This window comes from Ambystoma mexicanum, chromosome 6q (assembly GCF_040938575.1).
Source record: "Ambystoma mexicanum isolate Mex_15411 chromosome 6q, UKY_AmexF1_1, whole genome shotgun sequence".
Taxonomy (NCBI): Eukaryota; Metazoa; Chordata; class Amphibia; order Caudata; family Ambystomatidae; genus Ambystoma; species Ambystoma mexicanum.
In genome coordinates, this window is record NC_090937.1 from 1,108,595,891 (window position 1) to 1,108,608,832 (window position 12,942).

The 12,942-nt window shown below is 43.7% G+C and overlaps 1 protein-coding gene across 3 annotated transcripts in view; it reads right to left on the reverse strand.

The window, feature by feature from the left end:
• Positions 1 to 12,942, reverse strand: part of CWH43 (cell wall biogenesis 43 C-terminal homolog) — a 533,223-nt gene that overhangs the window by 241,763 nt on the left and 278,518 nt on the right. For all 3 annotated transcript variants that reach the window (XM_069631684.1, XM_069631685.1, XM_069631686.1), the window contains exons 8-9: positions 10,173 to 10,298; positions 7,340 to 7,419 (exon numbers count right to left, since the gene is read on the reverse strand). In XM_069631684.1, the coding sequence (XP_069487785.1) occupies positions 7,340 to 7,419; positions 10,173 to 10,298 (206 nt within the window). The remainder of the gene's footprint in view (positions 1 to 7,339; positions 7,420 to 10,172; positions 10,299 to 12,942) is intronic.

Here is a 12,942-nt window from a genome sequence, read left to right on the forward strand (position 1 = left end):
ATATTCTCCAGACCCTTGCACTACAGAGCTCTGCAATGGCTGAAGATAAGGCACCTGCAGAAAAAGATCAGGTATCATCATCTAGTGCCGTTAGACAAGGACGGGAAGGTAGAACTCAACTGGTGGTTGCAGAACATGGAGGCCTGGAACGGCACAGCTATTTCTGACAACGTGCGGGAGTTGGTGATAGAGTTGGATGCCAGTTGTGATTTCTGGGGTGCAAGATGCGGGCAGTTGCAGAACCACATGACCTTCAGGACACTTTTGAAAAACAGGTTATTTGTGTAATGGTGGGAATACTGGAGCTAGTCCTTTTGTAATGGTCAGCGCCTGGATGCCCGACGGCTTTGGCGCATTATAAATGATTTAACATAACATAACAGAATGGAGGTAGATGGTCAGCGGAGGAACTGTAGCTGCAAATAAACTGCTTAGAGCTGCTTGCCGACTCACTCCTTCGCAGTGAAGGCATTCGCCAAAGACAGAGTGGATTGTTGCATCCTGCATCTCAGCAGTGCGATAAATAAATAGGCCAGGAGGAATATGGTTGAAGATGGTAGTAGAATTGGCAAAGGAATGCTAGCACTATTGCCTAGAGAGGAGAATAGCGATTGCGGCAGAATACCTGCCGTGGAAACCGAACACAATAGGGGATTGGAACGCCAGATACCTGGAGGATACCAGAGACTGGAAATTGCACTGGCCAGTTTTTCTTACAGTTACAGGATCTCTGAGGTCAGATGGACATCAATCTTTTTGCCTTCAGATTGAATGCGCAGATGCCCAGATATTTTAGTTGGAGGCTGGACCCAGGAGCACTGGGTACAGATGCGATACTCCACAGTTGGAGGAGCTCTGAATTATGCCTCTCTCCCATTCATCATGCTGGCGAGATCTCTAGCGATGATTTGCTGGGAGCAAGGGGAAGTAGTGATGGTGGCCCCATTGTGGAAATCGCAAGCTTGGTTTCCGATTCTAATGGAACTTTCCTCGGATTTTCCAAGAGTGATTCTGTCGTACATAGGCCTGTTGATCAGCCCGGAAGGGCAGGAGCACCCCTGATAGCGTCAAGATCACTAGGGCTGCTGGTTTGCAAAGTTTCAGGTGATGCTGGGAGTTGCCAGGCCTTTCGGAAGTCACTGCTACCTGTATCAGAGATTCATGGGCACCCTCTACCCTAAGGAACTATGACTCAGCTTGGGCCAAGTAGGAAGAGTGCTGCGTTATTCATCCCGTTTCGGCCCCTGTAGTTCAGGTGCTCAATTTTCTGGCGGAATTGTCACAGGAAGGGAGGGCGTTCCGCACCATAGGAGTATATCGATCATTTATTTCTGCGGGACACAAGAAGTGCAATGGACTGCCAGCTGGAGAACACCCATCAGTGGTTAGATTATTGAGGGGGATACAATTGCATAAACCCCCCTAAGCCAAGTATTCAGTGCTTTGGGAGGTAGAAATGGCCTTTCGACTCTTCAAGCAATTACCCGCTAATGATCAGCTGTCAGTTCAGTCCAACGACTGTCCAGTAAGTTAGCGGTGCTACTGTGCCTAGTGTCCTGTATGAGAGTTTACGATGTTAGGGAGTTTGAGGTGAATAGGAAAGTGTTTTACCCGGAAGGAGTGGCATTTCATGTTGCTAAGAGGACTAAGAGTGGATTGTCCATAATTTTTTATCCATACTTCCCACATGAACCCAAATTTTGTGTAGCTCAGTGCATTAAGATTATGAGAAGGCTACTGACAGTGAAAGGCCCAGTGGGGTGTTTCAGCTTTTGATAGTGTGTAGTAAACCTTATCATGCGGTTGCATCCGCCACCATAGCCAGATGGGTGAGAGAGGTTATGCAAATGGCAGGTGTAGATTTGGAGAGGTTCGGAGCACACTCTGTGAGGGCCGCCATGGCATCCAAAGCATTTGCGTCAGGGACCTCAATGTAAAATATATTTTGAAGTCTGCAGACTAGTCCTCAGAGGCTACCTTTAAGACCTTTTACTTTAAGCCTATATCATCTGTGGGGTCAAGGGTATTAAGATAGCTTTGAATAAGCATAATGCTCCCCTCCAGTCTTGATATAGAATGAAGATTACCCATGCTTACAGCGCAGGGAGTCTTGATTCTCTTAAAGACACGGAGGCAACCATTATCCCGCCTGGCATATGCTGGAAGTGGGATGTTGGTCTTGACAGGCTTGTGATTCTGTGTGGATGTTGTTGACTTGCTGTCTGAATATGTGTTTCGTGGCTGCGTATTCCCACCCTAATTGATGTTACTTTTGGTTGTTCCCTACGTGATGATAATAAGAATGGCTGATCGGCCGGCAGGATCGGTCCGGTGGCTGGTGTTTCAAGTGTAATCAAACACGTGTTCGTCAGAGTTTCAAGTTTGGTGGCTTTCGTGTTATGCACCCAAGAGGATTGTTTGGGCTGTTGGACTGTTGATTTCTCGTTACATTGCCAAAGAAAGAGGAGGAGTCCCAGGCAGGATGTGACAAGAAGGATGGACTGGGACAGGATTGGTTGGAAACAAGAGACACAGACCTACATAGTACAGAGGACTTCTGGGGACTTGCAGTACTTAGTGTCTAGGTTTAGCTTTGTTGGCAGTTGTTTTACTGTTTTAAAAGAGAAACAAAGAAAGAAAATAATTGTTATATTTAGAAAGGCTGCTGTGAAGAGTGGCATTAAAGAGTTAAAGCATAATGGTCGCCTCTGTGTCTTTAATAGAATCAAGACTCCTTGCGCTATAAGCATGGGTAATCTTCATTCACCACATCCGCCAGTGGTATTTCTGAAAATCCACCCTATTCAGAGTTTATCACTGGTGGAGATGTTTTTTTCTTGAATACCTCTGCTGGCAACCCAGAAATACCACCTGTGCTAGCAGTAAACCCTGAAGTTATTGTTTTAGTGTTTAAATATCTATTTTCACCATCAGTGTAATGATGGAAATTGATAATGTACAGTAGTAGTTCATACCACTAACTGCATATTTGTAACGAAAAAAGGGGTCAAGAATAACCCTTTTCTGCATTACATCGGAATTGTGGTGAGAGGCAACACAAGAGATACTGATCATTTCACCTCCCTGCAGTGGTCCTTTGCAAACCAATTATACTGTATCCACGCGAAGGGCCTGTGCTTCCCTTTTTACAAGCAAAAACGTAAATAAATGCTTCGGGGCACTTTGGAATTTTTACCTCCATTTCTAAGTTGGCGCTAGAAATAGACAGACTTCCAGCAGACAGTCTGCCAAGAAGTACCACTGGTGTTATTTGACCAAACCCTGAATTGGGTGGACGGTAAAATCAGTGATATTTGGCAAATACTGCCGATGTTACTGCTACCTCACACCTTATAAGGACTACCTATGTTTCTGATGTAATGGTATTTACACTGTGTTTATCACAGTCATTCTTATAGAGTGTGACCAAGAACTTTGCACTGCTTCAAATAGATATACTGATTAATGTGTCCCTGATGCAATGTGCAAAATGCTTGTTGCTAACTCCCATACTTGAACCAGCAGTGATTTATTGTGGGGACTGCTGTGCCTTGTAGGTTCTATCGTGTTGAATTTAGGGAACATTTTGCTAATGGGATTCAAATGCTTTTTAGTATAAAATACACTATGTGCAATCTACGTGTTCATGCATTCTCGTTGATTTATGCAATAATAATCTTTGGAATTATGTGGATTCCTCAAGTTGTAAAGCAAGTTGCTCAGCATTGCGGCAAAGCCATGAGGGGATAAACAGTATTTTTGAAATGCACAAGAAAGGCATAATCTGCTTGAAAGGAGCAGGATGATATTAAACCCCGCCTCTCATAAAAGCAGGGGGGTTGGAGGGTGCAAGGCCTATCCAAAGCCACTCCCTGCCTCTGCCCCCGTAGAAAGGGGCTTTTCCAGTGGTGTTAACCGCACGGGCAAGGGCATTTGGATTCTGAGCACAGGTTGGTGTGCAGAGCAGGATTTCATACAACAGCGCTAACTTTTGAGCAATAAGTATTCTGAGGGATTGCACTGAAGGGGGCCTGGTTAATGTTTGTTTGCTTGGCCTGGGCAGTGGTTTATGCCCCAGAGCCAAGAAAGCACAGATTAGCAGGGAGAAGGAGGGCCATTTACACCTATGAGCAAGGTAGAACACTGTTGCTCAAGCAAGCTGCCTACAACTATCTATCAAGATCATGTGTTGCTATTTATTTGAACCAACAAACTGCAGTGTTTTTCTTACTTACATTTCCAACCTCTCAGTTATAAGGTAAAGCTATTTTTTCGTGGTGCTAATAATACAGTTATTGAAATCAGGCTTAATAAGACTGTATAATATATTAACAAAGATGTACACATGTTCCCCCAGGGATGAAGCCAACTAGCAGCTCTGCTTGCTGCTCCCTCCCCGATAGAGGAGGGCATGAGCCATCACAATCACAATCACAATGTTTCTCATGTTATTAGTCTCAGAAAGAACTTGCTTGCTGATCAGGCATTTAAGTAGTCTTGCGGGTAAGTGTATTGCCCCTGGAACTAAGGCCCCCGTTGTGATTCCCGGGTTCTGCACCTTTGAAAGCAGTCCAGCACACTAAACCAATTGAACAGTGCAAATGGATTTTTCCATATCCAGGTTGTTTGCCGGATAAAGATGTGATTAAATTGACTTTCATAAATAAGTTAAACAATATTAATGACCGAATCTTGGGATTATTACATAGGACTATATTAGCAAGTCCATTATTGCCCGGAATCCGTGAAGATTTTAGCTTTTTAATTTAATAATAAATCCTTCTCTTTCTATACTCAGGCCAAATTGTTTAGGCAATTGTTGGTTGTCCTCAAATTCATACCCAACATCATTAAATCTACTATCGATGTAGTTAGACCATTGGGTGTCACTCACTACATTGGTCATTAAGTGGTCTTTACCACCTTTAATATTACCCAACAGTTTCCAAAATGTCCTAGTATCCTTTGTACTAAAAGCAAAAATTAAACTTGGCCATTTGGCGTTTTTACCAGTAATATTTCTTCTCTTGACCCAGTTATTGTAGGAGTTTTTAATCAACCTACATATCCTTTTAAAGTCTTCTAGATGTAGGTCAAGAGTCAACAAATGTGGTAGGTCTCGCCTCATTATACTCTTTGCATTGTTAATGGCCCTATCAAAGGCTGAAAGTATGCTTGTTTCTGATGGACTAGATAAGATACTTTCTGCATTGCAATACTGGAGGACCAATTATGGAACTAAGTTTCAATTTCATTCATTGTCAATTGCCCAAGCTGATCAATCTCTTCAGAGGTAAATTATTTGACCAAATCTGTAGCTAACTGAAAACTCTTTTCTGTCCAGTTGATTTGAGTACCTTACATGATTAATCATCAGATCTCCAACCTTATTTACACTTGAGATCTCTTCATCCAACTGATATACCAATGCCAATGGTGAGTGGTCACTATCCATTCTCTCTCCAACCATCAAATCTACTATATTTTGCAAGATTTCTTTGTTCACAAAAAAATTATTTAGTATGGCTCTACTCTTGGCATTTGTCCAAGTATATTGGGCTGGAGAGTTGCTTTTGGTGCGGCCATTAACCATTGTCAGATGCCAATCTCCAGAAAATTCACGCCATAATTTACCCTGATAGTTTCCCTCATACTGTGGTTTTATATTTACACAATAGGCTACACCTACAGTACTTGTATAGTACTCACATCGTCCAATTCATGGAAAGAAAATACTATGCAAACATGGCTGCCATGGAAAAGGAAGGCAGGGCACCGTACAGAGCCTCTCTTCCATTTCCAGGGTCGCCAAACGGATCAGAGCGGGAGGAGTGGCAGCAACTGGAAGGTTCCTTCCACCAAGGCACAAGTGTGTGGGGGGGCCAGGGAAGTGTGTGTGGTTGTGATGCATAATGCCTGGTAACATAGATTTTTCCTAATCCTGCATGATATATTTTTATTTGTAATCCTGCTTGATCTGGTCGTTGTATCTAATCCAGTCAGAGTGTTCTATATTACATGTGTAAGAGAGAGTAATTTGGTTTTAGTTTGTTTTGAAAAAAAGGTCTAAAACGTAAAAGAGAAATGGGTGCTTGTGAATGTGGTGATAAGTACATGAATGGAAAGAGATGAGTACGCATTTGGGGTGAATGGGTCTTACAGTCAGGACATATGGGGTTGGTAGTGGGGGGGCGAGGCAAAGTGACCTTTCAAATAGGGTGGCAAAAACCCCGGCACCGGTCTTGCAAATCACCTTTCATCCTAGACTTTGTCCATATCGGGTAGAAACCTCTCCCAGGTAGAGGCAAAGAAGACCGTGGATAGGTGCAGCAGATCTACTCTCAAGCCAGACCCAAAGATTTAAATGTGTGTGTGTTCTAGAGAGAGAGTAAGGGAATGATAGAGTCTAAAGGCTGAAAAAGAGGAAAACATGTTTCTGCGTAGACAGTGCAGGAAGGTAACACTCCGCTGTGTGATATTGCCAATGAGCCAAATAAACAGAACTGGAGGTGTTTGAGAACATTTCAAACAGAAGACTGTACTTCCGTTGTTCAAACCTCTCAGATCTTGGAACACATCATTTTAGACTGCCCATGCTACTGTACACCTTACACCACAGGTGCCGGCTCCACAAATGTGTAAGGTTTCAGAGGGAAAATGTACATTTTACAACCAGGCATCCATATGTCAAATTGTCTTCTGAATATTAGGTTCATGGAAAAGCTGGTGCAAAGACCTAAATAATTCGCAGATAAAACACAGAATGAATTTGGAATCCTGCACGTGTAAAATAATAACATTCACATAATGCCATTTATACCAGGTTGCTGTAAAATAAGAATTAGTCGATTATTATAAGAATGAACTAAAATATGTACACTGTATTCTTTTACATGGCCCCAGATTTGCCAGAGCAGATGCATTTTTAAATAATTAAAATATGTTATGTAGTTGCTGGGGGATAGGGTAGAAGATGTGAGAAGGGAGGTTGAGTAAGAAGTTGGCATTCCAGCAAGTACCGTTGGTCATTGGGGCGCCACTGCGAGCTTGGTGGCCTCTGTCGGGCAGACTCAGGTTTCCTCCTACCACAGACTCACTGACAGGATCCACCATTTATTTCCTGCTTAAAGAGAGGATTTGATATCTCATATTGTGAAGATTAAGAATGTTCTGTGATATAAACACACACACACACGCAATGTGTGAGTTGGTATTTTGTATGGATCCAAGGAGAATCCGGAGCTATCATTCTCATTTCCAGAACTGTCCACATCTAGACCACATGGCTCCACAGACACTGCATATTTCTGCATTTGTGCATATCAAGGGCGATACCCACCTCGTTTTGTAATTTTTTCTGGTAAGCTTTCATTCGTATTCCCAGTCCAAGCAACCCAATGCCAACAAACAGCAACAGGACTGCAAAGAATCAAACAGAGGAGACCAGTGATGAAGGATGAAAACATACATTAACCTTCATCTCACATAGTAAATATGTTGTGATGCTACTCTAATGCAGACCGTGCACAGTAGCACACTAGAGCGAACCTACGAGTTGGGATATTAGAATGAAAGAGAATGCGCTGGGAATAGTAGAGGCAGTTTACAAACAAAAGGGATTCGTTTTAAGATATTACATATAAAACAAAAGTTACCCAGAAGGTGAGATCAGTATGTACATTGAGGACAAGAAAGAAGGAATGTGTTAATCTTACCTGCTGAATGGGAGAAGCAACTCAGCTGCACCACAGTTATGAAGGAAACAGATAACATAGCAAATTGTTCTCTGGTCGTGATTGGTCAAAAGTTACTGGTCTGTCATTATAGGCATGATCTACGTTTCAGCCCATGAGCAGCCTATTCCCTAATCTTGTCTGACTATCCATTATTGCATGGTACAGGCCATCATGAGAAACCAGACTAGAGGTCAATTGGAAAATGCATATGAAGGTGGGGGAGTCCAAAGCTGTGGCCACAACATTATCAAGTCATCGTCCCATGATGACTATGAGTCAGAGGAAGACCCTCCAACCAAAAGAAGCTCCATTCCATTTCCTAAACTCTTGATGGAATGACCCCTCACGTCTTGGCTCTTCCTTTAGAATCTAAGATCAGGGTGCATTCTCTATGTCGAGGCCCTGGACGCTATTCTGAATCTATCAGCCAAAAGCAGAGGCTGCAGTCACATTCCCTTCCCCCCAGGGAACCAAATCACTGTCAAATATCCCAGAGGGCGGCCAGAATCTCATGATATCACGTGGGATAATTAATAGGTCAAGAACTAGGGAGAATTAGAAATGTCCCAGCCCCTTCTCTATGTCCATGCTGTCAACGCTATTCTGAAGCTATCAACCGAAAGCAGAGGCTGCAGTCACCTTGCCTTCCTCACAGGGAACCAAATCACTGTCAAATATCTACAAAGGCGGACAGCATTCCATGATATCACATGGCATATTTAATGAGGTCATGAACTAGGGAAAGAGTTGGGAACCTCTTGGTGCCCTCTCTATGTCCAGGCTCCTGACGCTATTCTGAAGCTATTAGCTGAAAGCAGAGGCTGCAGTCACCTTGCCGTCCTCACAGGGAACCAAATCACTGCCAATATCTACAAAGGCAGACAGCATTCCATGATATCACATGGCATATTTAATGAGTTCGAGAACTAGGGAAAGAGTTGGGAACCTCATGGTGCCCTCTCTATGTCCAGGCTCCTGACGCTATTCTGAAGCTATCAGCTGAAAGCAGAGACTGCAGCCACCTTCCCTTCCTCCCCATGAACGAAGTCACTGTCAAATATCCGCAATGGTTGAGAGCATCCCGTGATATCACATGGCATATTTAATGAGTTCGAGAACTAGAGAAAGACTAAGGAACCTCAAACTGCACCAACTTTGCTGAAACTCTTAGCTTTATTTTGTTCACTTACTAGAAAAGAGCACCTTTTAATAAGGTTGTTGGTGTGCTAATATTATTTACTTCAATGTGTTTATGTGATAACTCTGTATGCCTGTATCATTGTTATTTCTGTACTTTAAAATATAATCAACCTTTTATTTTTTAAGAAAAAATAGAGTGAACACAAACATATTTTTCCAGATTAGGACCAGAATTTTATTTACTTTATGAGGCCTTTTGTACTACTCCTAAGATCTGTTTGAATGTTAGGCGCTGGATGACACAACCAACCTGAAAATAAGCCCCGGCAGTGCTGGGCTTTGGTCTGGGTTTTCATGGTTTGGGCAAATAATGTCTCCGGACCAATTCATTTGCAGCTGTCAATTAGCTAATTGGTTTGGGCTGAAGCTGGGATTCCAACCCAGTTCGTTAGGCCTAGGGGCAAGACACGTAGACACAAGACAACTCGAACATCTGATCAGGATGTTTGTGAAATCACTTATTAGGATTGTACCCTGAAAGAAATTATAGCTTTCACGCCCTGGCTGGAGGGCGGATATGGCGTTTAACGTCCCGCCAGCCTGAACTTTGGTAGGGCTGCTGGCCATTAAACGGCATGCCCGCCCCCAGCCCCGGCGTGAAAGCTATTTGCACCTTGGAATTTCCCAGGGTGTGGCATAGCTCTCAACTCACACGCTTTTGGCGGGTGTCACCCGCCTTGTAAACAGCTGACTCACCCGCCAAGCCTCTTGCACGCCCATTCATTTCAATGGGCCTCTCACCCGCCAAAAATAAAATCGGGTGTTTTCACCCGCCTTTGCGACACAAATGGTTGAGAGCTATGGGTGTGGATAGTTTTCTTTTGTTTTTTGTCCGAAGGGAGCTGTGCTCAGCGCGAGCCCAACTCCTGTCTAAGGGGAAAAAAAGACATACAAATGGCCATCGCCATTAAAACAGAAAAGGGACTAGATCCCTTTTCAGATGACGGCAGTCATGTAAAACAAGCTCCAAAATGGCTGCCGTTATCCGAAAAGGGACATAGTCCCTTTTCTATTTAAATGGTGGGGGTCATTTTTGTAATGTTTTTTTCTCCCCAGACGTGAATGCATAATCACGCCTGGGACACAATGTTTCAGTCGGGTACTGGCATAAATCAGCACCTCATGGAATTGTGATTGATCAAATATTTGAAAGCCACACTTTTTTATAATGCAATGGCCCTAATGGATGTGTGCCCACCAGATGGCCTGGAGTGCCAAAGAGAATACTATACTTACACAGTTTGGTATAGCGGTCACACTTTTTGTAGAGTAATTCATGATTTCCATGTGTCTGAAGAGTGGTGTCAAAGTACTTCCTTGGATGAAAACATGTCCCCATGCCAATAAATAGCATCACGATACCTGGAACATTGAGTTGTAAATGTCAGTTATAGATCTCGTGGAATAATATAAAACAACAATTGATTTGTATATTTTTTTTTAACGACAATTTGTATTTCGTTGAGCTCAGGCCAATACAGAGCAGCAAGACTTTCAGCATGAAACAGCTTCCAGCAAACATAGAACCACAAAAGCCCCCAAACCCTCCCACACACTGACATAGTGTCGCCATTTTGGTTTTAAATGTTAACGTTGGGAATTCCTGGTCATAATCCAGAAATGGGGCCTAAATGTCTGTAAACCGGTGCAATACACCTTCCTTCGCTGCTGTCACTTTCTCTGCAACCAAATGTCCCATATTTTAATCCACCAGAGCGATAGTACTGGTTCTTCCGGGGACTTCCAGCCACGAGCAATTGTGAAATGAGCAGCCAATAAGAATTGGGTTATTAGGTTAGCTCGTCCCCCGGATTTAGGATACAATTTTTCAATTGGGGCCCCCAGGAGAAGAGCCTCTGCACACAATGGAAATAATGTGAGTAATATCCTTCACAATGGCAATAATCTCCTTCCAGAAGGTGTTAATAAGCGGACAATCCCACCACATATGGAGGTACATACCCTGTGCCCCACTGTTTGGCCAGCAGGTCGGTGGCATTGATACCTGAAGTGTTGTTGCATCAGGGAGTAGCACGAGCGTAACCACAGTTTCAGGCCCCATTCTTTCTAAGTGACACATCTGGAGGCGGAGTGGTTTCTAGCCCACATGTCAAACCAAAATTGGTCCTTCAGTGGTCTCTCCAGGTCTTCCTCCCAACGACACATATAGGACGGGTGAGAGGTCAACATGTCGTCCCTAAGGAGCTTTTATAGTCTAGAAACGTTACCAGCTGTGGACCCTCTTGGACGGTAAGTTCTATGGGGCTCAGGTTGCGTGTAGCTCTCTGTTTGGCTGTAGGGTACGAGATCCAGTGACACAGTGTGTAGGAGAACCTGTCTGATTCCGTCAGCTTTAAAGTTACTTTACAACCTTCAAACAAGCGAGGAAGACCGCCTTGAACAACTGGGAGAGCATTTGCATGCCACCCTTTTTCCATTTTCGAAAGGCCCCCGACTGCATACCTCGGGAGAAGGCCAGATTATAAAAGACTGGGGAGCATGGGCATATACCGCTAGGGATCTTTTTTTGGCTTAACATCCAGTCCCAGCTCCAAACCGTTGTCTTTGTTGGGGTGAGCAGAGTCTGCCAGTGCTACCGTGCTGATTGGGGACAAATGGCAAAAAGCATAGGAGAAATGACAATTTGGATTGTTCGTCTCAACACACTTGGACTGGGACATGGGTCCATCCATGCCAACAGGTAAGAGATCTGTGCTGCGAATAGTATCTGCACAAATCCGGGATCCCTAATCCACCCAGTCGAGTCCCACCCACCATCACTTTGCTAGGGATCCAGGCCTTTCTACCCCACCAAATGAACCGCAACACTTTCCATTGGAGACGATCAAGTGATTTATTTGGGATTTCTACCAGGAGGGATGTACAAAAATAAAGGAAGAGGGGGAGCAGGTTAATTTTAACAGCGGTGATCTGCTCCATCAAAAACATTTCCTGGGTTACCCATCTGTCCAAGTCTGGCTCTAGTACCTTAAATAGGGAGGGAAAATTCACTGTAAATAAGTCCCCGGGAGAGGCCTTGATATGAAGCCCTATGTATGCTATGGCTTTCTCCTCTCACTGGATCGGGCAAAGCGATTGTAAGGAGAGAATTTCACAATGGTCCAGAACCACTCCTCATGCCATGGATTTCTCGTAGTTTATTTCAAAGCCTGACGCTTGTCCAAAAGATTGCAATTCCTGGAGAGCGGCTTGCAGCGAGGGCCGGATATTAGTTAATATGAGTAAAATGTCATCAGCATAGAGAAATAATTTAGGTTGGAAGCCTTGTATCCAAACCCCCTTGATTGCTGAGTTGTTACGGTTCCGCCAAGCTAGGGGTTCCATAATTAAAGCAAATAATAGGCGAGAAAGAGGGCATCCTTGTCTTGTCCCGCATGTAAGAGGAATAGGAGAAGTTTGTCACCGGTTCACCCGGAGTAAGGTGATAGCGGACAAACAGTTAGCTAAAATCATTTTACAGAAGGAAGGGCCGAAACAAAATGCCTCTATAGTTAAATGCATAAAGGCCCAGTCCAGCTTATCAAATTCCTTAGTAGCATCTAATGCCAGGAATGCTAGTTTGTGGTCCCCCAAAGTCGCCATTTGTATCAGGTTCAGGGCTCGTTGAATGTTGTCTCCCATCTTTCGCTCTAAGACAAAGCCTGTCTGATCAGAATCTATGAGAGACGGGAGAATCGGGGCAAGGCGATTGGCCAATACTTCAGAATAAATGTTTGCATCAATATTCAAAATTGGATAGGCCTATAAGAGGCACATTCCTTGGGGTCTTTATCAGGCGTTAATAATAAAATAGTTGACAAAGACTGCATGGAGGGAGTTGTAATTCCCGTCTCTTTGAAGGAATTAAAGAGGGCTGTAAGTGGAGGCAAGAGTTGGACTCGGAACAGCTTATAGAATTTGGTTGAGAAGCCATCAGGACCCGGGGCTCTGGTTTTCAGTGATCTAATTGCTGCATCCACTTCTTCCATCTGTATTGGGGATTCCA